At 37.4% G+C, this 26,529-nt stretch overlaps 1 protein-coding gene across 1 annotated transcript in view; it reads left to right on the top strand.

Annotated features, from left to right (window-relative positions):
* Positions 1-26,529, top strand: part of GSTCD (glutathione S-transferase C-terminal domain containing) — a gene marked incomplete at its 3' end in the record, with an annotated part of 65,048 nt that overhangs the window by 36,846 nt on the left and 1,673 nt on the right. The window contains exons 5-10 of the mRNA XM_081999672.1: positions 14,009-14,124; positions 14,337-14,381; positions 14,783-14,911; positions 19,184-19,317; positions 21,142-21,172; positions 25,368-25,437. Of these exons, the coding sequence (XP_081855798.1) occupies positions 14,009-14,124; positions 14,337-14,381; positions 14,783-14,911; positions 19,184-19,317; positions 21,142-21,172; positions 25,368-25,437 (525 nt within the window). The remainder of the gene's footprint in view (positions 1-14,008; positions 14,125-14,336; positions 14,382-14,782; positions 14,912-19,183; positions 19,318-21,141; positions 21,173-25,367; positions 25,438-26,529) is intronic.

Raw genomic sequence — 26,529 nt, 5'->3', positions numbered from 1 at the left:
TGCCAAGTTTGCTTAGCAAGTGGTCTGGTTCTACATAGTTACAGAGCTCCTCAAAGCTGAGGATGCTGAAATACATGTTGGTTCTGACCCAAACTGGTTACACAGAGCACCATAAACAAATCAAAGGACTATTTGGTGACCGTACTTGGCTGTGGTATGCTACCTGCAAAATTGCACAGTTAGCATTCAGTAACAGGAATTTAATTATGGTTAGACTGCCATCTCAGCCACCTCTGGCATACTCATTTCGTGCTCATAGTATGAGAAAGCACTGGAGGGAAAAGACTATGGAAAGAGAAATGCTAATTGAAAATAATTACTTCTGTGGTTTTTTTATATCTGTCATATGTATGTCTTACAACAAAAGTTTATTTATTATAGAATGCAATTCTGGAAGTTATACAAATTTCAATGCTGATCATCAGCATTTACAGTGCTAGACTGGTAACCTGGCAGAAGCAGATACTGACCTTTAACATCAGAGATTAAAAAAGCACTTAACCAAAGCTGGTGACTCACTTTAAAACTGTATAGAAAACATTCTAGTTAACTAGGTATCCAGTTGAATTAATTGTGTTTACTCTCTGAACTACAGGTCATTTTGATTCCTCCTCACCCCAACTTTGATAAGAAAATTAATTAGGAAAAAAAAGAAATTAAAGGAAAACAGTTAAGTGGTCAAGCAGTTAATATTACTGAATTAAAACCTTAAAATGGAGTCATGTAATTCCTGTATTTCCTATGAACTCTTGAATGTTTTTCAGCCCTTTTAACTAACATAAACCACATGAATATGAGAGACTCTCATTTAATAAAGTAAAATTTATTAAGTTGACTAATATTTTCATAAGCACCAGGTTTATATAGGATCAGGCTTGACCAACCTGATTTCCTTCTATGACCAGGTGGCCTAGTGGACGAGGGAAAGACTGTGGATGTTGTCTACCTGGACTTTACTAAAGCCTTTGACAGCGTCTCCCACAGCATTATCCTGGAGAAACTGGTGGCTCGTGGCTTAGACAGGTGCACTCTTCACTGGGTAAAGAACTGGCTGGATGGCCGAGCTCAGAGAGTTGTGGTAAATGGAGTTAAATCTGGCTGGTGGCCGGTCACAAGCGGTGTTCCCCAGGGCTCGGTTCTGGGGCCGGTCTTGTTCAATATCTTCATTGATTATTTGGATGAGGAGATTGAGTGCTCCCTCAGTAAGTTTGCAGATGACACCAAGCTGGGTGGGAGTGTTGATCTGCTGGAGGGCAGGAGGGCTCTGCAGAGGGATCTGGACAGGCTGGATCGATGGGCCGAGGGGAACTGTATGGGGTTGAACAAGGCCAAGTGCCAGGTTCTGCACTTGGGTCACAACAACCCCATGCAACGCTACGGGCTTGGGGAGGAGTGGCTGGAGAGCTGCCCGGCAGAAAGGGACCTGGGGGTGCTGGTTGACAGCCGGCTGAATATGAGCCAGCAGTGTGCCCAGGTGTCCAGGAAAGCCAACAGCGTCCTGGCCTGTATCAGAAACCGTGTGGCCAGCAGGAGTAGGGAGGTGATTGTGCCCCTGTACTCGGCACTGGTGAGGCCACACCTTGAATCCTGTGTTCAGTTTTGGGCCCCTTACGGGGGGGGTTGGAGGTGCTGGAGCATGTCCAGAGAAGGGCAACGAAGCTGGTGAGGGGTCTGGAGCACAAGTGTTATGAGGAGCGGCTGAGGGAACTGGGGTTGTTCAGTCTGGAGAAAAGGAGGCTGAGGGGAGACCGTATCGCGCTCTACAACTACCTGAAAGGGGGTTGTGGTAAGGTGGGTGTTGGTCTCTTCTCCCAAGTAACTAGTGAGAGGACGAGAGGAAATGGCCTCAAGTTGCGCCAGGGGAGGTTTAGATTGGATATTGGGAAAAATTTCTTCACCGAGAGGGTGGTCAAGTATTGGAACAGGCTGCCCAGGGAGGTGGTGGAGTCCCCATCACTGGAAGTGTTTACAAAACGTGTGGATGTGACACTTCAGGACATGGTTTAGGGGACACGGTGGCACTGGCTTAATGGTTGGACTTGATGATCTTGAAAGTCCTTTCCAGCCTTAGTGTTTCTGTGAAGCTGTGAGTGTTGTGATAATTGCAGTGTCTCTCAGATAAGATAGAAATCTGTAACCATGGCCTTTCCATGTGCAACTAGAATGCCTTTGTTTTCAAGTCATACCCAGCCATTGTGAAATGATGTGGTTATTTGTTTATTAAAATGTCAATGAATTATGAATTGGTCATCAAATCCTTTGCAGTGTGGCATTTAATTTTTGTAATGACTGAAATGCAGGATGAAATTCCTTTTCGTCAGGGTAAGTGTTTTGGAGGAATTCCTCCAGCCATTAGTCTTTGTACAGTAAACAGAAGTGACATGTAAAGTTAAGCCGAAAGTACTGCTATTTGTCCAGCAGCCAGCTGTTCAATTGTTTGAAACAAAAGGGTGAAATGAATCATGTGTATCTTCTAAGACAGCTTTTCCTGTTTCTGAATTACTAGTTTAGGCTCTCTCATTCTTATTGATAAGCAAATCAGAGGCAGGAATCATGCAAATTATTAATATACCTAATATTTAAAATTTTTTGCTTAGTTAGAGGCTGTGTTGGAAATTAATGAGATGATCTGTATCAGGAGGTGTCTTTCAAGTCTTTCCTTCAACTACTTTTGATTCTCTACTCCTTACTGTACAAAGGCATTTAGCTCTTACCTTTTCTGTAACAATCAGTTATAGATATTCAGCATAAGGAGATCAGAAAGGGAAATCTGCTGTGTTCCTGCATGCACGGTGTATAGGCTGCCTCTTAACTACCAAGAGCTGGTACCCTGGAGGCAAGATCCTGCTGAACAGCTGTGAGTGTGAATGGCAGGGGCTTCTGGCCCTTGTTCTGACCTCAGCAGGGGCCCATCTCTGGTTCCTGCTGGGGAAGGAGCTCTCCTGTTTCTGCAAGAGACAACTGCTCTTAGCCCCTGGTGAGCACTGAATTCAGCAGGAATTAGCTGTTCCCTTTTCTCTGCAAGGCAGTAGCTGTCAATCAGTATATTAGGCTTGTGAGAGGTAGAGAAGCCATTTGATTCTTGTTTTGTTGTCAGGCAGTAACATCTTCATCGGAAGAAATTTTGCAGAAAGTGAGCAGCACCTACCTCTCAAGCCTGGACGTTGCTGAGATTTGGTATAATATTGTGCACAGGTGAAAAAGCACTCCTTAGAGATCTTTTTCCACATTTAGCACAGCAGAGGTTGCTTTTCCCTTTCCTTTATTCTTCCCCAAAAGTTTTATCATCTTTCACTTTTTAAGGTTTGTATCAATGTGCATTTCTCCTCACATCTTACTCAAGCACTTAGCTGTAAGTGATAGGTGGGTTTGGGCACATAAGGAGTGTAAGATAAAGGCAAAAGGGCTGACTGCTCAGCTAGCAGCAACAGAGGAGTTAAGGTGAGGACAAGAGATGTAAAGTTAAAGGAACACCACTGCTGTAAAGCTGTTACAAACCTATCTGCTGTGCTGTGTTTGCTCTGATACCTGCTATTTGAGCAAGATGTTTAGCACTCTTACTACCTGTAACATACCCGTTTGTAGAATCATAAGATAATTCAGGTTGGAAGTGACCTCAGGTGGTCATGTAGTCCAGTAGGGTCAGTTATGAGGTCCTGCAACTGCTCATGAATTCCGAACACATTGACTTCTCTTTATGGCATCTTGACCCTAAAGAAGTGAAGGTAAAGGAGAAAGGTGAAGGAAAAAAGAGAGAGGAGTGCAGGAGACACAGTATATAAAAAAATGTGAGAAAAAAGAAGTAAAAGAAGGGTAAACGCAATATCTGTCATTGACAGATGACAAATGACAGATCTGTCATGACACTGATATATTCCTTGATATCCTGTGATTGTATAATATCACCTGCTTTCATTTTAAAACAGAGTATTTCCCTAATCTTTAGGATTCTGGAAAAATAGCTTGACAATATGAATCTCAAAGGCTTCACAATGAGAAGGATGAACAGACATTGTCAGTTAGCTTAAATGTGTAGAAGCTCAGAATTTTGGAACGAATCCAATGTTTTGGGAAAGGTGCTGATACATGATTTTTCTAAAGATTGCTGTTGGCAATATTGTAATGTGAAAAACTTAGAAGAGTGTGGCTCTAACAAGTACATACTAGTATGGATAGCACTCAGTAGTTTTAGTACATATAGAGGCTTCATAATCTAGTCCAAAAAAGTTTAAAAATAATGTAAGTACCAGATGTGTAAAAATGATGTTAGCTGGTTTTGTCTGGATTGCTTTTAGTTGACTATTCAGAAGATGGGGTTTGAATATGAGCAATTGGGGGGAAAAAAAACCCCTGTAAGTAGAAAATAGTTACATTCAGGGGGAGCCCAGCATTAATTTTCATTTCTTTTTACTGGCATCTGTTGATGTTTATTTTTTTAAAAGGTGACTTATTCTTTTGTTACTTAAAATCCTCTAATACAAGAAAGGAAGCAGGCCAAATTCCTGCTTAGGTTGTCAAAGGTCAGTTTTCATAGCTGTCTGACATTTTTAGACGGCACCAAGATAGTGCATGTGAGATGAAGGGGTTTTTTTATGCCTGAAGTGATAAAGCTATTTTGCAAAGCTTACCTTAATAAAGAGCAGATTGGTTGGTAAGATCAGGAGGAACTCTTATCTAAAAAACCAATAAAATGTTCTTGTGGAGTTCAGTTATCTTTCTTGTCCTTTTTATTATTGCCCTATGCCTATATATTTTAAACTGTGCATCATAGCGTTCTCTTCTACTCCCTTGACTGTAGCTAAAATATCACCACATTTGATCATAAAAGCCTCTATATAGTAAAAAATAATGCATACTCTGAGGTTTTCTTTTCTGGCCTTATCTGTTGACTGAAAGTGCAATGCTATACATTTTCCAGAAGGATAGTTTATAGGCTTTATTTGTGGTGTTTGAGTTGTTTTTGTTTGTTCTCCCCCTCACCTCCCCAAAATGTTAAGGTCGTTATTTTACATATGTGCACATGAGTAACTTCATAAATGCTGTTAGTTCTCTCGGACTTGCCAGGAACATTCAAATGTGCTAAGTCTGGTCTTTGCAGAATGAAGACTGATGCATTCTGAACAGCAAAGTGCGGAGCAACTATGTATCCTTAGCTGTAAGGAGGATATGGGCAACAAATTTTGGCTTTTATTGACTCATTTGTTAGACCCATCTTCCTCAGAGGTTACTTAAAAAACAAAATAACACAGAACAACACAACTTGCCTGAAAATCTAATTATCATTTTTATTCATGTGCTTTCCTCCTCGCATCTTACTCACTTTGCTATGTGTTGTGATGAACGGGAAAAGTTAAGACACAAAGTAACAATGAAAATATCCAGTGATCTATAGGAAAAGGTAAATAGACTCTATGCCAAGTAAATTTAGTGGGAATTTTCTTCATTTAATAGGGATTGCTGCTTTTAGAAGTAAGAAAGATATTTGATGATAGGATTAATGCATTAAAATTCTGATGCAGAAGTAAGGAAATATTTGTACATCAGAGCCAGGTTTTTTTTGTTTGTTTGTTTGTTTGTTTTTTTGACCCAACTCAGTTACTTTTGAAATTAAATCAGTGGGAAAACTGTTTTAAGAGGAAATTGAGTTAAGCCAATGCAGGAAGTCCAAGGTGAAAAGAAATGAGACCCTGGCATAATTATAGTGTACCTATATTGTATTAACTAACGTTGAATATCTACATTGCTTTTGCTTAAAATATAATACTTTCATATATATGTATGTATATATTTGTGTATATATATAGGTACATGTATAAATGTACATACATATGCATGCGTATATGTATTTTCATATCCAGTGTCTGGTAAGAAAAATCAGAAGAGCAATTTCCAGAAGTAAAGAAAGGACAAATGAGTCCATAATAACCCCAAGCTGTCTGTCTTGTATCTGATGGAACAAATGTTTTAGCCTCTGTAAACAGACACAACAATTTAAATGGGATAGAACGGGCTCGAGTTTCTCTGACAATTAAAAAATAATGATAGGTTGTCTTGAATCGTCTACTTAAGAGAGTTAGGAAGCAGGTGATTGCTCACCATAGATGCTTTTCTGCTTTACTTAAGTTTTCTATTGATAATTGTTCAGCGAGCAATTTTTCAACTCACTTGCAAGCTCCCTTTTGTACCTTAGCATTCTTTTAATATTATATCTGGAATTAGGGAAAATGATGGTTAATATTGTCCCTTGGTGACACAAGTATTAAAGCTTATCTTCTAGTTTGATTTTTGCATAGGAATTTATACCTCCTTAATGAGAGGAAGTGATTTACTGAGGGCTTCAGTCGTGGCCATATGCATAAGAAAATCTACAGGAACTGTTACAAGCAGTCTTTGTAAGTAACAAAACAATTCTGTTCTGTCCTAAAATGTGGATTAGATTCTTAAGTCTTCATACATTGCCGCTGGTAGGACAACCCAAAAATGTATCCTCAATATAATGAAAATGCTAATTAAATACCTACTTTAAAATTCTGTGAAGCTGTTCCGAGTTAAATGTTTCCATTTACTTGCTGATGACAGAGATTTTTAAAATTCAGCTATTGTGCAAATTAATTGTGTTAGATTTTAAAAGGTACTGATGTAGTGGAAAATGTAAAAACAGTGAAACTTTTTTTTTTTGATAATTTGATTGATGTTCTCTTTGTCACTGTCAATCCCAGCAGATTCAGTATCCCATGCTGTAAGAAATACTTTTATGACCAAATTCAGCAGTTTTGCATTTCTTGTGTATTTTCAGCCTTGCTTTTCAGTCTATTTCATATCTTCATGAGCTTGTAAATTTTCAGTGGTCTGTATGAGAATTGCTTTTTTGGGTGGACTCAAATTGTATCAGAACTAGTGTGGCCAGCAGGAGTAGGGAGGTGATTGTGCCCCTGTACTCGGCACTGGTGAGGCCACATCTCAAATACTGTGTACAAGAAGGACATTGAGGTGCTGGAGCGTGTCCAGAGAAGGGCAACGAAGCTGGTGAGGGGTCTGGAGCACAAGTGTTATGAGGAGCGGCTGAGGGAACTGGGGTTGTTCAGTCTGGAGAAAAGGAGGCTGAGGGGAGACCTTATCATTCTCTACAACTACCTGAAAGGGGGTTGTGGTGAGGTGGGTGTTGGTCTCTTCTCCCAAGTAACTAGTGAGAGGACGAGAGGAAATGGCCTCAAGTTGCGTCAGGGGAGAGGTTTAGGTTGAATATTGGGAAAAAATTCTTTACTGAGAGAGTGGTCAAGCACTGGAACAGGCTGCCCAGGGAGGTGGTGGAGTCATCATCACTGGAGGTGTTCAAAAAAGGTCTTTCCAATTTTATGATTCTATGATTCTATTCTATTTTTCACATTTAGGTGTCCCTTTAATATTTTTCCTAGCAAAGGAAAGAAGAAGAATTCTCAAAATGAAGAAGCAAGATTATTGCTAACAAACTACTTTGTCCCATATGTCAATGTAAAGTAATAAGAACAAATACACAAAATCCTTTCTCAAAACTACTCTGTGTTAGAGGGCAGTCTTTAAATTAATGTCAGAGCTCAAAGTCTCACCCTTGGACTTAATGCACTTAGTGAAGGAGTGATTCTTTGTAAATAAGAGGCAGACTTCCAGTGACAGACACTTTTTAGTCCAGCATCACTGGAAACAGCCAGCCTGAATTATTTCACAAAGCTATGCGACAATAAGGGAGTTGGACATAAGGAACAATTTATACCGAGCCTGATAAGTGGAGGGCCAAGTTCAGTGTTGTTCTACCATCTAAACTGCCATGAGGAATCAGTTAGGGACATTTTGCAGTGTTAATTGTTTTGCAGCTACTCTGGAGAAGAGCCTGCTTTATTCTTGAAGCTGAAACCATACTCTGAACAGTGAAGCTTTTTGCTTTGAAATGGGCAGATTTATATCAATTAGGAGATATTCAAGTCCTGATACAGGATGTGGTCAGACTTCTCTCTCAACAGCCACACTTTCTTTTCTGGGTCACTCACTTTGAGTTATACCCAAGTGTAAAAGCCACAAGCAAGCTACTTGCTATATTGAGTTCAAGTACTGCTCAGAAAAGATAATAATCCAATTTGCCTCATCAAACTTTCCTCCCTCCATGACTATAAAAGGGGATGAGAGGTAGAGGAGGATTGAGATACACTTGCCTCTCACATGCTTCTCTGTCTTTTGATGTAGTATGTATTTAAGACTGCGATTCAACTAGGTCTTTACCATGGCATACCAGTAGATGATGCTGAGACTGGCTGGTCCGTCTGCTACTTCACTCTTGTCTGGTGTGGTCATGCAATAAGAGTAGGAAACAGATGTGGCTGAAAGCTAACAGTTCCTTTCGTGGGAGGGAGGAGAAGGGACACAGGTCAGTGCAGTGAAAGGGGGCAGCTGGAGGGTGGCCCCAGGTTGGAGAAGGGGAGGGCAGATCTTCAGCTTTCAGCACTGGCCCACACAGATTGAATTAACGCAGATGAAGTTGAAGAAGAATATTGTTCAAGTAACCAAGGTGACTGCTGGACCACAGCAAGGTTATTGTCCCTGGTAATTGTCTTATTGCAAGATTTGTCAGAGTTCTTTATAAGAAGGTATTATTATTTCTGACTAATAAGAATATTTCTCTGTAAATAAATGCCAGCTGAACTGGCATCCTTTATGTGTTTGAATTCTGCTTTTTCTAGCAGTTCCATGGGAACCACTGTACAGCTATATTAATCTGACAAATACTACATGTAAAAAGAAAAAAATACCTATAATGCAAAATCACAGCAACCACCCCCAAAACAGAAACAAACACTCCCCGCCCCCCCCCAAGCGGTACCAAAAATAATGTAGCAGCAGATAACATCGTGAAAGTGAAGGAGATATGAGCTGCGTATTAAGAAATAATTAGAATATGCTGAATTATCATAAATAACTACCAGAAAAAAACCCTTGGTTTCAGAAAAACTTGTTCAGCATAGTATAAAATAATGAAACTGTCGTTATTGCTTTATAGTTACTGAGCCTTTTTGCTATACTAAGATTAGATCTCCTTAATCACTATAGCAATACATGTACTCTCTCTGGATTTCTGTGAAAAGTAGATTCATGTTATCATTTGAATGAGTTAGCTGAGGCTTATGAAAAACCTAATGAAAAGATACTTGTGCTAAAACAATAGAAGTATGTGATTCTTCTATATGGAATAGAATGCATGTAACTGTGTGTTATATGTATGTTTTGGTAGCTGTGTGTTCAGTTGTACTGTGTTACGAATTCAAAGTTGAATAAGGTTAAAGTCTCAGAGGTGATATTTGGGTTTTGCGTATTTAAGGAAACTTTAATGACTTTTCAAGTTTAACCTGAGAAATATGGAAATACTATTTGAGGACTGAAGGATTATATGAACTTGAACACTGATAAAGGTGATATAAAAATAAAGGGCTTTTTGTGTTCTGAAAAGTTATACTTCTTTGTGCCAAAATGCAAGACCTGTAAGTGCCACAGAGACTTCAAAGCTCTTCTGGATAAGGGCTGAATTAACAGTAATGCTGGATTCATGAAGTCAAATAAAATTTTTTTGTTGTGACCATTGATTAAAAATGAATCTTTCTGAGACTGTATGGCAATCTGTCAATTGGGTTCTTAGGAAGGGAACAAACCATTTTATGGGAGCTTTTCAGTGTGTTGTACGAAAAGGTCATGCTCTTCAAGGTTTTGCCTTGTAGGGCTAAATTTCAAGCTACTTTCTCTCTTACTGTCTTGAAGACAACAATTAATTTGTTTGCCATCACAGGGCTTGAGAAATGCAAAGTGACCTGTAGTATTTTTAGATGCAGAAGTTTTAGCTGAATTTATTGCCTGTTTCATGTAATGAAGGACTAGTTAGCTCTTCTAACTAACATTCTCTACAGCCCATGTCACGGCTTGCTGTGTTTCTGTAATTCTAGCTACTGAGCTCAAAATACGGACGTAGACCAGACATGACCTGTTGATTCAAGCTTGGTTTTCTCCATCTTTCAAGGGAATGTATGCCACTTATTGTCTGCACAGTAAGGGAGGATGGAACCTTGTTTGTTGGTGACCATGAAGAGTTAATTTTTAGAGAGTTTTTAAAGGGTATAGGCTAATATTTTTTTAAAGTATTTCTTATTAATTTAATACTCAGGAGGTCGACTGAGTGCTAAGCAGTTGATCTGTTGTTGCTGATGAAACCTGTTTTCATTTTACTCTCTGATTTTTAGTGACTCTAGGATCTATTTACTAACTTTGCACAGTATGAAAATTTGATGGGTGTTTTTCAGGGGTTGCACTTTTATTAATAAGTCCCAAGACCTCTCGGGAAAACCTTAGGGTTGGAGAATGAGAACAGAGAAGTTGAATAAGGAAGCAGGAGCATGTGTGTGCATGGGTTTTGCGCTTTGTGGCATGACAGGTGTGGTCTGTCCTTCAGTATCGTGCAGGAAAATGGCTCGAAACATTCGTGCTAATGCCTGTTGGGAGGCAGGAATTGCAAACAAAATTGTCTGCCTGGTCCCTCTCATAATTACAGAGATTGAAGTTGAAAGTGGATGTAAGAGAGATGTAACAAAAGCTACCAGGGAAAAAAGCATTTAGAACAAATCCCATTAAATTAATTGCGTCCTGTTACTTGAGCTTAGGAAGCCTTGAATTCTGAAGGCTTTCTACCAAGGGAGCTTGCAACTTTATATGGTGAATGAGCCTTAATTACTTTTATTACTTGTTTTCACCAAATAGAAAGAAAGAAAATTTGTGAAGGTTAAAGTTGTGGTTTTGTTTGGGTTTTTTTTTTTAACATAATGCTTGTGAGAACCAACCCCCGTTAAAAATGAGCTATGGTGTAAGTGAAGCCACCTAAGCTTATGAGGCAAATTTTGTTGTGTTCAAATCCATTTTGGAGAACAGAGATGACCTTTTACCTTCACAGTGAAATATCTAAGGAAGGGAGTCTGTGTGCTTTGGCTGTCTTGAGGTTAAAAGGGCAAGTCCATACTGAGTTCTGTCAAACAAAAAACTTTGTTTATGCTTTTATCATGCTTTTGGAAAGCCTGTTTTTCTGTTTTTAGCTGAACCTGAAATTTTATCCAGTGCTGATCAGGAGTTATGTCCCTGCTTCTTTCCTGCTATTTGTGCCTACTGCTGTCCGCTAGTTCTGGACCTGCAATATCACAAGAGAAGGCTTATACTGCAATTGGAAGTGTACATGCAGTTCATAGAGATAAACAAAGCTAATTTCAAGGTGGTAGCTTGGGTTTTAGCAGCACAAGAGCTGAGCAGGTTTTTAGAAGGCTACCTTGCCCTAAATGTAGAGTTGTCATAGCAGTGTTGCTGTCGGTGTCCAAACTGGGTTGTTTAAAGCAAGCTCAGATTTACCGAACTGAGCCGCAGTCACACCTCTTACAGCTGTGTAATTATAGTCAGATGTAGATATTGTGTGTGGACAGCTTCTAGTGGGCTTCTAAGGAAGCTGTATCTGTTGGGAAGTTTGGACTTGCTTGGCTGATCGTTTGCTTATCAGATGAAAGAATTCGAACATGACTCAGTCTCTTGCTGCCACCATAAATGAGGAAGGCATCTGGACATTTCTTTTTTGTTTTAGAGCAACAGCTATTTTATTAAGTACGTTATCAGGCAGAATTGAAATAATTGAAACAAAACCAATAAGATCTGTTGATTGATGAAAACAAACCCAAGTAGTAGCCTGTATTACCAAGATAAAAGTCCCTGTTAATTGTGCCCCCCTTGCCACAGCTGTGTTTCAGGTGTGGGCAATATAGCAGACAAATATAAATTAGATTTTTTGGTTCTTTTCATTTATTGCTCAGGTAGCCTCAATTAGATTAAAGTTATATGCAGAACAACAACTACTTTTTAAAAGTCAAACAATCCCTTGTGATTGTGTGTGCGGGTATATGCATACATATACGTGTATACAGAGAATGTACTTGTGTGTTTTTTAGGTATAGGGTTTCCGAAGTATTAATATCACAATACCTAACAAATTATAGGTTTGACCTCACAAGCTGAGTTTCTAGCTCGAACACTGTGACAGCACTTGATTTTGTACATTTTGCTGGAATGCCTGCATCTTCCATTGGCTACAGTTAGAACTGTAGGTGTTGAGAACGTTTGAACATGACTTGATAAACTGGAAGCATGAAAATTAGAGGCAAGCTATGGAGCAGTTCACACAGACATTTGGCACACAAGGAATTAGGATTTCCAGTATAGTCTTTCATAAAAGGTTTTTCCAAGGGTCTATTTGTATGAAAGAGATGATTCATTAAAATGTACTTATCGTTTTACATAGTGTGGTAAAGATTTCATATCCACAGTCCTTGTATATATTCTTGTCACTAGAAAGCTTCGTTTTCTGGGACTTTTCTTTATGGTAAGTTTCATAAAGTGTAAAAAATGTTTGAAATGTAACAGTCGTTTCATTTTTATAAAATACACTATTTTATACTGACAAAGTTGCTAAGAAGTGAGGAGGTTGTGTTCAATCTCTTAATTTCCATTAAGTAGTAGTACACATTTTAATATGTCACCATGCAGTGCAGTCACCTAGGAGTATTTTTTTAAAACGTCATTACTCTGTTTTTCAAAATGACTGTCTGTGCAATAGCTGTGCAGAATGAACCCTGCCCTACTTCCTCTGCCTTCTGTTCTCAGTTTTTCCTCTTCTTTGCCTTCACAGTGTAGAATGTAGTATCTTGAAAAGTAATTTTTTTCTCATTCTACCCAGATCAATGTAAAATTATCAATGATAATTTTATCTGATGAGTTGGTTGAATTTGATGGATTATTTGTATGTGAAATGTTATTTAGAATAAAATATAATACAAAAGAATACATTTCCAGGATAGACGTTTAAACAATAAACTATGTAATAAGTGGAATTTCTGATTATAAGAATTCACATGCTTTTGTAGTAATCAGGAAACTTCACTGATTTGTGGTTTTTTTGCTAAACCACTCCTCAGCACTGGGAAAAATGTATTTTTTATAGACAAAGTTAATGAATTTAATACAAAACTGGAGAGTGCCTATACTCAAATACAATGTGGTGCTCCAAGTAGGAAATATGTTCATATTTTAGAGAACATGAGGATTGTTTGGTACACCTAAACCTTCTTCATGAAAACTCATTCAAGAGAGTTGTTTGAGTACCTTTTTTTTACTGTAAAGATGAGCTTGTGAATATTTTTACTGTCTGTATCTATGTCAAAATCTGCTTTCTGAACAAACAAAAAGAGTATTAAGTAGGTCTGTCAGCACTCTTAGCCCCGCTGAGACAAAATGCATCTTTACAAATATGTAAGTGCTGACTAAACAAATTTATTATAGCTGAAGCAACTGTATGTTGGACTTTACCAAGCACATTTGAAAGAAATTAGTTTTTCTGTTTCTGGTTGTGTTACAGATGTGATGGAAAGCCAGACTTTGCTATGCAGGAGTAGTTGCTTTGAGAAGTACGTCCCTGCACACACAATTATTTAAATAAACAGGGCTGCTTATTATGAAAAGTGAAAATTAACTGGAGAAAAAGTACAACTTTTAAAAACAAGCTGCTTAAGGATAGGGTATAGATATAGTAAGCAGGGATTTTTTTGGCAACCTTACTGTGAATGGGATTGAGCTCTGTTTCTAGGCATGATTCATAGGTTTGGAATGTAATCAGGCTAGAGTTTACACTGATTTGATTACTTTATGTTAAGTTTATATGAGTCTGTTCCTAAGGATACATTAACAGCAACAAGTGGAAAGCAAGTTTTTAAATGTGCTAAAGGTATAGACGAAGCTGTACCAAATATTTGTGAATTTAGCTCAAAGTGGGTTTGGATGCCCAATTGTTCTAGCCAGTTTTTAGTTTTGTCCATAAATTTCATTTGTACTGCTTTGCTGTTATCCATTTAAAATTCTTAATATTGAGACCTGCTGATCACTACTTAGGCATTTTCTCTCTCATCCCCAGGAAAGATGTCTAGAGACCGGGCTCTGAGGAAGCAACAGCAATTGAATAATTTGGTAGCAGCGGTGACAAAGCTTGCTAAACCTGGAGATGTGATTGTGGATTTTTGCAGTGGAGGGGTAAGGTGTATTTTTGTTTACATGATGCAGTTTCTTTCAGCTTTCCTCTTTGCAGTTCTAGGTGGTTGCTGCCACAAAGCAAAAGTTCAAATGCCGCAATTTTAGCTGCTTTCAAAGGCTCTCTCACTGATTAGGGGATGCGTATCATGTAATGAGGCAACAACAGGGGACACTGAAAAGTGACTCAGATTTTGTTGTCTTTGTTTTCACAGGGCCATGTTGGAATTGTTCTTGCTTACATGATGCCATCATGTCAGGTAAATTCTAAATAAAAAGTATAGATGATATGAGCTTTTGGTCTGTGATAATCATCTTAAAAAGATGTGCATAAATATGAAGATTCAGTTGTTTCAGCAGAGGACTTGTATTTGAAACATGCAGATTTTTAGCATAATCTCAAATGCATGCAGTGGTTTCCTGAGAAAACAAGAGTCAGAAAAAAATCTAAAATACTTGCAAGCTGATTGATATTGGCAAGTATTAAATGCTTTCCATTGTTGTTGGGTTCCCTGCTAATCATTTTGGAGATCTCAAGCTCTGCCACAAGTAATTTAGAGGTTTTCTCAACTAAGCTACAAAGTTTTGTGCTTGTTGGTAATGTTGTACTTTGATTTCTCAGTGTTCTTTTGCCTTAATTTCTCCTGTGTACAAAACCTAGGTGGTGCTCATAGAAAATAAGGAGTTGTCTCTGATCCGTGCTAAAGACAGAAGTGATGAACTAGGTTTAAACAATATTTGGTTCATTCAAGCAAATTTGGACTATTTTAATGGGACTTTTAACGTTGGGGTAAGTGATTATAACTTTTCCACTTCAAAACTTCAGTGTCTGGTTAATTATTCTTAAAACAATTAAAATATCTGATAGAAGAAAATTCTGTGTGTCCTTACAGACAGGTATTTTTGACGCTATGAGAAGCACCCATGTTATTAATCTGTATTGTTAGTTTTGTATTTATTATTTGTTGCAAATTGGCATCACTTTTATATTCCATGAGTGAAGAAAGAAGTGTCTGCTCCAGTCAAATACAACATGGTCAAGCAGCACTCAAATTTTTGAAGAAAAAGTGGGGTAGATTCTTGGTTTAACATGTTATTTTAAAATCAGTCATTCGTTACTGGATATACTCTGGAGAAGGTTTTGAAGATGGGAAGACTACTGTTGCTCAGATTAAGCCTGAGTACAGTAAAGTGACTGCAGAAGTGTAGTTAGGTGACAGTAAAAGCATTTTAAGAGAAAGCAAACAAGGCTACACGATGCAAAACTGTAGAAGGAGCTATCATGACAGAATGTTATGATATACATGTGTATTCAATGTGTAAAGTATACTCAAGCTGTATTTATAAACACAGAATGATACCTCAGTTTTGTAGGAGTGCTCAGCATGAATCCTACTGCAGTCAACAGGTGATATTCTGACTCCCAGTTAACTGTAAATGAGCAGACCAAAGCAGGAATCTGAGTTCTGCAGGAGCAAAGTAGGTGATTTGAATACTGATTCAAAGTATCTGTGGTGGACCCTGAAAGTAAATGAGATGAATGTTCTCTCCAGAAGTCTGCAGCCCTAGTGAAGAGTGAGGCATAAATAAATAGTCTTTTGTAACTCTGTAAAGATTCCTGTCTTCCAGTTCTACGTTCTGTTGATAGAATATGAACTTTCGCAGCAAGCCCCAACTTTCAGTGCGAGTCTGACTGTTCTTTAAATCATCCATTCAAGGGCCTGTTTTGGCTGTAATTGAGGAGGTTTAATGCTGAAGGTTGATGGTACATGAACAGTGCTGTTTAACTATTTGGTTGTGAAAAGAAATACAGTGCAGGAGAAAGAGGAGAGAATAAATTATTTCAGTCCAGTCCTTCCAAGTGTAAATTTCCAATTCTGTAGCTTTTTTTTTTTCTGTGCTACATTGTCATATAAATCTCAATGGATGAACTAGAGATCTATTTCAGAAAATCATAACCTTATGAATAATTTACTGAATTCTCTGTGTGAAATGTGTACTAGTTTTTCAGTGAAATGAGTCTACAATTTTGTGATCATTGGAGTTCCTGTATTCAGGTTTTGGGTTAATACTAAGTTAAATATCTCCATGGAGTTTTTATTTAATGAAAAAGTGTTATATTCTCAAGTTTTGTGACAAGGAAAATACTGAAGTATATGTCAGAAAAATTCACTTGGAAATTCTTCATTTCCAGGCCTGTGATTTCAGTTTCTTTGACCTGATTTTGTAGTCTATTCAACAGACAAACCTGGAGCTTTCCCATTTTGGGAGACCTGTATCAATCTCGGCTTCGGAGTTAGTTTGTATCATACCATGATTCACTCTTCAGGATTAGGTCATTAACTGAGGATTAACTTTCCTATGCCAGCCACATTTAAGACAAGAGCTGGCTGGTTTACTGACCAGTAGCACAAGTGTTTGGTGTGTTTGAAGGTAAATAATATAAAGTTTAACTGCCTTCGTATTATTATGTCATAACCAGTGGTCTGATACAAAAATGACAACATAATGTCATAATAGATAGATATGGACAAAGTTTGGCAATGCATCGTTCCTAAACCCATCTTCTGAGGCTGGTAAAGATAGTCACTGATTGCATAACTTCACCATTTTCAGTAAAACAATACAGTTTAAATGTGAGGGTGGACACGATGACCAGAAATTCACTGGCTATAGTACTTGAAATTTAGAGAGGTGTAGAAAAATGAACGTGTCAGCAGTTGTCATCTCTCTGCTTTTGGTATTAGTTTAAAACATGTTTATATATGTTTTAGTTACCCTGACATCAAATCTGCATTACTTAGCTATTTTCTTATCCATTATCTGCTGGGAGTTCAAAAGCAGGTTAAAAAAAAAATGTGTCGACCACTTCCCTTTTGCTCCACATAAAATTTCTGCCCTTATGAGTTTTTTGGGGTAATGAAGATCAAGGTTCTGAAACAACCCGTTTGAGTGCCAAAGGTACTGGTACGTTGCACTCTTATATGTTGTAGTACAATCACCAACCACAATAAAGGATTTCAGGCTAAAAGTGAAAGCTTTCAAATATTTGCATGCAGTGTTATTTACATGCTAACACCCAGAGGAGTCTTTGAGATCTTAGTTGTTTCTAGTATTTCTTCAGTACTCACAGTATCTCAGCTAATTTGTGAGAACAAGTTGAAAAGATTAGAGTTTGTTTGGGCAGGATATATTTTTGAGCGTGTTGAGTTCTTTTGTTTTTAAGATCACTAAAGTTGAACCTGAGGTTTCATGGAACATTCTTTTCCCTTCACTTTTCTGGGTGCACTAGGCTGTTCTGGGGACTTGCAGCACCAGAGGAGTAATACAGGGCAATGGTTGCACACTGCCTTAGCTCTGTTGCTCTCTTCAGGAGCCACTTTCTTTTCCTGTGTCTACAGATGCATGGATTTGTGAATGAAATGCATTATCTGCATTAGTCCTCACTTTTTACTTTGTTTCAGATAGTAAGTTTAATATATAGGATATCCTGACAAAGCTTTGTCTTGAATTTTGTGATTTTTCACTTAACTAAATTGATTCTAAGAAATTCAAAGAAGAAATCAGTTGGTGTAAAAGTTCATACAGGCACAGCAAAGCTACTTTATTTATCTGATGCTGTTTTAAGGTCTCTTTTCCAAATGTGCAAGCAAAGCAGAGGTCTTTGTTTTCTGCTTGGATAGATGAGGCAGTAACTATAATTATATTCCATGGTAATGTAATAACTGTGATATTAAGAATGTAGTTCTGATGTTAAACTACTTTTATTTTTGTTGTTAAATTCATATGAGCAGAAAACTTTCTTTGTGAAATTATTTTCGTACTAATTTTTTAATGTTCTGCTTGAGACAAGAATATTTGTTACCATCTGTATGCAGTTACAGTTCAGTTGATGATTAATGGTCTGCTCAGCTGAGCTTACACCAAGCAGTCTGCAAACAAAAAAGTCTTTGTTTTGATCTATATCTGAGAGCACAAAGTTTTTATCTTTCAATTGCTGTACCTTGAAAAACAACTTTGAACCCTGAAATCTGAGCTTTGCAGTTTTAAACCTTTTTCCTACCTTTACAGTGAACAAAAACCAATGCAGTTTTTCAAATCCGCACAGCGGCATAAAATTAAAAATGTGCCTCAAAAATGTCCTTAGTTTAATGAAAACATAGAGCAATGTGTATGCACCAGGTCTACTCTTTGAGCTACTGAGTACATGGAAGAAGGCAGAGAAAGTAATGCCTCCCTTTCATCTGGCCTGTTTGGAGTCACAGGTATTGGTAGGAGAGAGCTGCTTGCCTTTCCTTGCAATATATTGAGTACAGCAGTAACTTACCTTCCTGTAGGAGAGCATGAAGAATTTGGGTGCAACCTGTGTGTTGCCCAAACACACACCAATGCTTCTGGGTAGCTGTTGTGATTGAATGGCATTGTAGTTTTAGTTTGAGAGCCCATCACTAAGAAAAAGAAAGAAAAGAATAAGGAGGGGAAAAAAAAAAAAGGAGGGCAAGTTGTATTTGATGCTTCCCGCCAATGTTTGTTTTCTAAAGTTTTTACTCAGTACTTACAGTCAAATGATCAAAATTTATGCATAAATCCTGTCCTTTGAATGTGACCTTCAGGTATATCTTACTTCTCTTACTGCTAAGTTGAAATCCAGTTTTGAAATAGTTCTTTGTATTTCTAAGTGCTTTTTGCTTGACAAAAGCTTTTGACTAATTGCCACAGCAGTTCTTCTTTTAATATCTTTCTGGAGCTTCATTTTAATTTATTTGATATCACCATGCAGTGCACCTACCTTTTGAATGCTTTTGGTGAGTGATCCTTGTTCAGAGTTGATGGTTCCCTCATTAATGCAATGGGCCATAATTTTTCCTCAGCATAGATATGAAGGAGAGGAACGAAAAACTGAGGAATTAAGGACCAGCCCTTTGGCATAACAGCTTTGCAAAAACTTCCTCTCGTATTCAAGTACCTCAGTCAAACAAAAAAACACCGCAACAGGATTGTATTTAGAATATTGCTATAAAGAACTTGCTTGTTCCTTTGTTTTTTGTTTTTAACACTCTAGGTGGCTCTCCATGCATGTGGTGTGGCAACAGACATGGTGATCGAACACTGCATCAAGGCACGGGCAGGCTTTGTCATCTCCCCTTGTTGTTATGGCTTCATTCAAAACACAGTGAAGTTTAAATATCCACGAAGGTAATCTAAAGCTAACAAGACAAGCTTTAAAATATCAACTTAAATGAAGGAAGAAAACGGTAAAAGAGTATAGAATTAATCAGTTGAAGATCATTGCAAGTGTTTAGGCTAAACTGGTTGACAGTTATAATGCAACTGTTTCCTCCTGTTTCTCTTTGCAAACCCATACTGAAGGTGAGACAGACTGGTAATTCTGGGGTTATTTTTTTTCTAGATTTGTCTGTTCATAGTTCAGAAGACTTTATAACATCAACATAGTAGATACAGTATGTAGGAATCTATGTAATATGCAGATCTTTTACCTTGGAAATCACCAAGTTAATAGAAAACTCATGAAAATTACTGTAAGAAGGGGAATTGACATTTTAACATTGGGAGAAAGATGTAAGCAATCAGCTTAGAGAAATGGTTCTCCTTTATACCACAGTTTATTGCTTGTGAAACTCTTCTGATTTATTCCCGAGTAGACAAGCTCTCATGTATTTCAGTTCATATTTTTAATACTTTTTCAATGGACTGTGTAGATATTTTGTCATCTTCAAACCTGCCATGATGAAGATACTTACATATTTCAGGCTTAAGAATTTTAATGCCTTTGATATAAATAAAATGTAAAACGTAAGTGTAAAGTGGCAGAAGATAAGAGACTAACAGCTTTCTGAGGCAGAACAAGATGAGGGAAGAGGGTTGTGGTGTTTGGGGGTTTTTTGTTTGGGGTTTTTTTTTCCCATAAAGCTGAGCTTTGCATTTTGGATGTCCAAGGTGAATCAGATTTAATTCTACTAGGAATTACAACATTGCCTTAGGTATATATTTGCTAAAATAAGAAACTGAAACATGCTGTCTTAAAAGGAATCAACAAATCTAAAAAAAAATCTTATGCATCCATTTTAAATATTCTTCATATTTTTCTATTATATCGAAGTGTGCTTTCACAGAAGTGTGTGGAGAGTAAATACTTAGAATATGTCAGTTTAAGAAACTTTGTGTTTAATAGTATTTTCTTAGTTTGATTCTTCCATCTCTTTATGTGTCCCTTTTTGTTTTCTCTTGTGACACAGTAAAACAAGTAAGTATTCTTAACGAAAAGGCAGTTAAATTTTAAGCCTTCTAAAGTTAGTAGGCATATAGCTTTCTTTGTAGACTTGTTTTAAAATGGGAACTGATCAAAGTTAAACAGTAAAGTTTTTAGATCATGAAGACTGGAAATACTCACTATGTTAGAAAACTTTTGTTGCTGTAGGTGCTGCAAGAATGTAAATTATGGTTTTGTGTTTGCTAAAATTTTGAATCTAACATTGTAAGCCCATGTAGAAAATTATCAACCCTAGCTGAAGCTACATCTTAGGGATTGCTTTTTCTAAAAAGAAAAGGAAAAATCCTTATTTGATATGATTATAAAACATGAGGGCCTGCCTCTGTATTGCCTGTGTTCTACACTCAATTCCATTGTAGAGGCACCTGACTTTTGTGATGCAAACAAAATATATGTTTGTCTAGAGGTTGTGGACATGGTTGCGTACATGTAATATAAAGTATCTCTGTGACAGCGTGGAAATGTCAGTAAATCTGTGTTAGCATTTATAGTGATTTAAAGGGAGAGTTTTTATGCATAATACAATAGGAGAAAAAAAAGCAACACCAAATACGCTTTTCCTTTTCTAGTGAACTGGAACTGTGATGGTCTCTGATTTTCTTGAATGCCTTTTTGTAGGTATATAGATACTGCTATTTTGTCTAAAATCTGTCCCAAGTATGTAATGATTGTGTCTATTTTCCACCTCTGCTTTTTTAGACGTTAATTGATCTATTTTTTTTTTTCAGTCATCAATTCAAAGAAATTTTGTCCTACAAGGTATGTAGAAGGGTTGCAGGGGGTGAGAGGGTTATGTGCAGTTTCCTGCTTTTCACTGGGTCTTCTTATCAAATGAAATATAAGTGGTTATCTTTTAATTGCAAGGAGGAGCATGTGTTATGTGAAATGTTCATTAGTAGTGCAGATGTCATTGTGTTGCTTTTTTTTTTTCTACCATCCATTTTTAAAGGCTTCTTTTTCTTCAATAACGCTAAATAGTTTCTCCACAAAAGAACTTTTTTTATCATGATGTATAAGTGAGCCATTCCTGAGATCCTTCAATATGTATCAGTTAACCATTACAGGATACCAGTTTATTTAAGTCTTAAATACAACTGTTTATACTGTGGGAACGTCTGATCATTCTTGAGGTAAAATTATTGCCTTTTTAGTTATTATTTTCTGACAAACATTAGATTTCTCCCTCTAATTTATGTCTAGAAGATTGGACGAAGTGAGTAGAAAGAGCTTATACTCATCAGCCAGAATTTCATACAGTATTGTTTAAAAATTGTTATTCAAAATGATTTAAAAAATATTCAAATGTGTTTTGACCGTGGGGAGTCAGAATCTGTGTGGAGATAGTCTGAGAGAAAAGTGGGAGCGAGAATCAATGAGGCATGCAGATCAGACAGAATGAAGATAACAGAGGAGTGAAAAAGGACAAAGCAGAGGTGGGCAGCAGACAATTGGTACTGATCTGTTAAGTTTTGCCTAATGTGTTTAAACTAGTTAGTGATGAGCAACCAGAAATTTGAAGGTTAGATGCACTTAATGTGGCATCGAAAGAAAGTGTTTCCATTTGAGAGAAGCAAGGCTATACAGAAACTTTACTAAGTGTACGTGTCAAATCCTAGATGAGGGTCTTGGTGTTTACAATATAGAAATGAATTTTTGAGCTACAGAATAATCCTTTGTAACAGAAATATGACACACACAGAGTATTTCTAATACCCAAATGTTTTTTGGGACAGTAAGCATAGCAAAGATGCTATATGTAGCAGGAAAATGGAGATTATCCTTTTTAATCCTCAAGTAAGAAGGCATTTAAAAAATTCAGAAAATTTCCAGCCATCTTATATAGGGAAGTTCAGTTACTGGTAATACACTAATCTTATCTTCATGACAGTCTGATTTATGCATACTTTACTAATTTACATGGAAATAAATACCGTAGATTGAGATGATAAAAGCGGCAAAGTGGATTTGGACCTGCCATTATTTTTTCCCTCGATTAACATTATTTTCAACATCTGTATATATATGTTTCTAACACATAATCACAAAGGACTCAGGTTTCCGTTCAGAAAAAGTTTATTTACTGGCATATTATTAAAAGTAGACCTGTTGACAGTACAGAGGGAGATGGTGACATATAAAGTTAAGGATGCCTAGATTAGGATAGTGCATATAATATCATTAAAGCTCAATGAATTTTTTTCTTAATTTGTTAATCCATGAAGGTTTAAATCATAGGGTTTGTCAACACTATAGAAGTTCCAGCATTTATTCTTTGTGTTGCAGAAGGGCACAGGGGCCAAGCACAGTGCTAAAAAATATTGCTTACTCTAATGTAAGAGTGTGTACAAACAGTCTAGGCTAGTTGGTGCCTCAAATAATTGTAGTTATAAATAACTTTTGTTATACAGCTAGCTATATGTGTTTTTATATTTCATATTAATAAATTGTTACAGGTTATTGGCTAGTAGCCAAAGCTGCCATGTGTTAGCCAGACGTTGTCCGTGTCACCCCTCTCCAGTTCCCATTTTAAATTCATTTCTCTTATCTTTTATTTTAGTGAGATCTAAAAAGACATCCAGAAGTCTGGCAATTCCAAAACTTTTTTGATTGGAACATTATGCTGTAATTTATCAGTTTATAGCTGCAAAGAATAAGGTTATGATAGCTGTAGATTTCTACCATGATACATTTTGAGACATTTGTGAAGACACTCTCCTTATAGGAGAATTGGAAAGTAAAACTGAATGATGTTGCACATATAGCTTTGAAAACTTAATAGGAATTGAAGGCGTGGATGTTCTAGTGAGCAGATTAACTGTTTATGCACACACAAAATTTGGGCAGTTTATAATTATAATCTTCATTATTTTAGAAATGCTTTTCTTCTAATTTCTGCCAACAGGGAATATGACAATTTGATGACTGTGTGATGGGGAAACAATATAGTCATAACTTAGGCTCTAGTTTAACTTTTTTGATCATCTCTGTAGGAAGCCAAGGCATTAGAGTGAGTCCAGATTTTCAGGTTAAGTGGCGAGGCTTCCCTTGGCTCTGGTCTAGGCAGAGGAGCTGCAAACCTGGTGTTGCAAAGGGCTGGGTTGTGCTGGGTGCCTGAAGGCTAGTGAGTGGTTCTGTGCTAACGAGGATCTTCTCTCTCTCCCCCCCTCCTCTGAATCCTTCTTTTTCTCCCCAAGCTGCCTATCACTGCTTCTTCTCTCCTAACAGCAGTCACATTGCCTGTGGCTCTCCTTCTCCTCCATTCTCCAGTAGTCACATCTGGGTTTAATGTTTTCAGATCTTTTGTACTACAAAAATAGCCATATTTGAAGTGAACTGACTGGGCATAACTTGTTTAAGTCCTAAACATGTTATAGCATGTTTTCATTTTGCTTGCATACTTCTTACAGAGCTGTGAGCTGAAAACCTTCATGTGAATGAGCTGTACTAGAGAAAAAATATCCCTGCCTTTATTTAAATGAGTAATATTTCAGTATCAAGTAGTGATAATATTTTATATTGTAATATGTGGGCAGACTTTTTTGTGGTCTATTAAAGTTATGAATTGGATGGAGTGTACATGTGGAGGGAGTTACCATCTTGATTTAATATGAAGATGGGATTTCATTCAGGTTTTTTGTGAAACGAAGGCTTTTGGATATTTATGTCCCCCTAATAAAAAGCTGGAGTAAGTATCCTTACTTAGGGTACTTGAAGGAAGCTGAAGTATCCTTAGGTGAAGTTGTTCTCTCCATCCGTTGCAGGAACCAAACCTTTAAAAATAATCATTTTATATCAGGCAAGAATTAAAAAAAAAAAAATTTTTTTTTTCTTTTTGATGCAAGACACATGTCCTTTTTTTAGAACTATAGCTCTGGAAGCTTTGCTTTAGCAGAGCACTTTTTGTTGTTGTCCATTTCTGTTTTCTCCCCATGATATTATAGGAGACTTGGGAATGTTGTACAGTTCTAAAATGGTTCGGATTTACTCTGTCCTGTACTTAATATTACAGCTTTCCCAGAGAGCACAGCTGTCATCAGAGCTTTAATTTCATTGCTACACCTTCAAGGCTTTTTCTCTCACCATATGGCAAACTTACCTTCCTTGGCTTGGCTGGTCTTTGAGAAACCATGTGCTACTACAGACGGTGTTTTCTGAAGGCAAATGGGGATGGGGTTCTGCCTTGTGTAGTGATCTAAGCAGGGAGTATGGTGGTGGGACTAACCCTCCACTGCACCATACCCTTGGGTGACAAGACAGGAAGAAAGCAGCAGCAGCTGTTGTAGAAGCCTCTGCAGAAACTTGTAAGTGGAACAGGAATAATTTGAAAGTGAATTGTGCTCATTTTGATGTAGGGAAACTTTCCTACTCACAGCCAGGTATTTTTTGCCTTCAGGATCAATTTTGCCTTCAGGATCTTTTGTGTTGACCCTGAATGGATTTGACGGAGCAGAGGAAGTTTGACCCACAAGGTGATTCTTCTGGGATTCAAAATCACTGCTTGAGAGAAATGTGCAATAGTTGAAATCACCTAAGAATTTTGTCTTCACTGCTTATTGATGCAGAGATGCTGCCCCACTATGACTATGCTAAACGAAAGCTGTGTTGCTCTTTAGTAACTGAAGGCAAAATTAGCCTGCCGTATGTCTTTGAAGAATGCTATCTTGTATACATTGCATCCAATGCAACTGCTGCAGAGAATTAGAGGAAATTTAGCAAGAAACAAATACTCATGAGTAGAAATGTGGTTGTGGTTACAAACACTTGTTTTACACATGTATTTACAAGCCCAAGCAGTATCAAAATTGGGATTTGCACACAGATAATTTTTCTAGAAATACAGTCTTCAACATGATAGTGTTTTTGATACTTTTAAACATTTTGTTAGATTTTTCTGACTTTATTTGGAAGAGGGGAATGCTACTGGACCAAATTTCTTTACTTTTTTTTTTCCTAGGAGCACATGATCCTTTGCAGATTTGCAGACCAGACAGCTGTTCAGCTTCCACCTGAACGCAGGCTAATTGGTATGAATTTCTGCAGCTGTTCTGTAAACTATCTCAGTATTGAATTTACCTTGATATATAAAGAAGTAGTACACTTATTAACATGGCATTAAGTTGATGTCTTCACATAACACTTGAAAAATTTTAGTTTCTTAACGTTTTGCCTCTTGCTGTTCTGAACTATGATATAGAGACTCTTTTCTTTCAGAATTATCAATATGAGAGAGAGGATTTGCATTTCACTGATTTTTGTTGCTTCACCTTTTTTTTTTTTTCTCCCACCATTCTCTGAAAAGAATGAGGTCTTTGTAAAGTTCAGTAAAGGCTTGCTATTACCGGTTTGTCTTACATTAAAAGTGCAGGCTATTGATAGTAGTGATTTTCAATGTGCAGCCTTTGTTACTCCTTGTAATCGCTGGTGATAACTCTCTTAGAAAGGCAAACATTTAATGCCAGCTGGAAACAGCAATCCTAAATTGCAGAGGTTAGGCCTGCTTTGGTACAGGCAGGCTTAAGAGTATACAAACCTGTTTCGCCCACCTCATTATTAGGATCATCATCATAATTATAGAAAAAAAAATGGAAGGTTTTATGGGATTTTTTTTTTTTTAATATTGAATAATATTTATAATCTGAAGACTTTGCCAAGAACACAGTTTGGCTTACCCCTTACCTGGGGTACCAGCCTTCCCATGTGGGGAAACTTATGTTATAGCTACAGCAGTGCATGACTCAGTTTTTACCTTTTGGTAACCAGTTCTGTTTCAGGTTTGTACTTTATTGCCATTCTGAGAAAGAGCAGCTGCCTTCTGTTGCAATTAACAGCCAAAGTAAGCCGATCCCTGAGATTTTAATTTGTTGGTCAGGTGTCAATGATTTCTGAGGAAAAGAAATGCAAGAAGCTATCATTACGATAGCAGGTATTTCGTTACTCAGAAGGAGAGCAAAATACGTAACACTTCAAATATTTGGAATGAGCAAAGCCATTTCTTCATTATGTGCAATATTCTAGTATTCTTTCACTTACAAAAGTGTAAAATGTGCTCCTGTCTGGTATTAATGTTCTGATGGAAGCTATAAACAAGACAGAACGGACTGGGAACTCTTGGGATG

The sequence above is a fragment of the Phaethon aethereus genome (genome assembly GCF_964289735.1).
Source record: "Phaethon aethereus genome assembly, chromosome: 4".
NCBI lineage: Eukaryota > Metazoa > Chordata > Aves > Phaethontiformes > Phaethontidae > Phaethon > Phaethon aethereus.
This window is presented reverse-complemented; position numbering and strand designations above follow the sequence as displayed.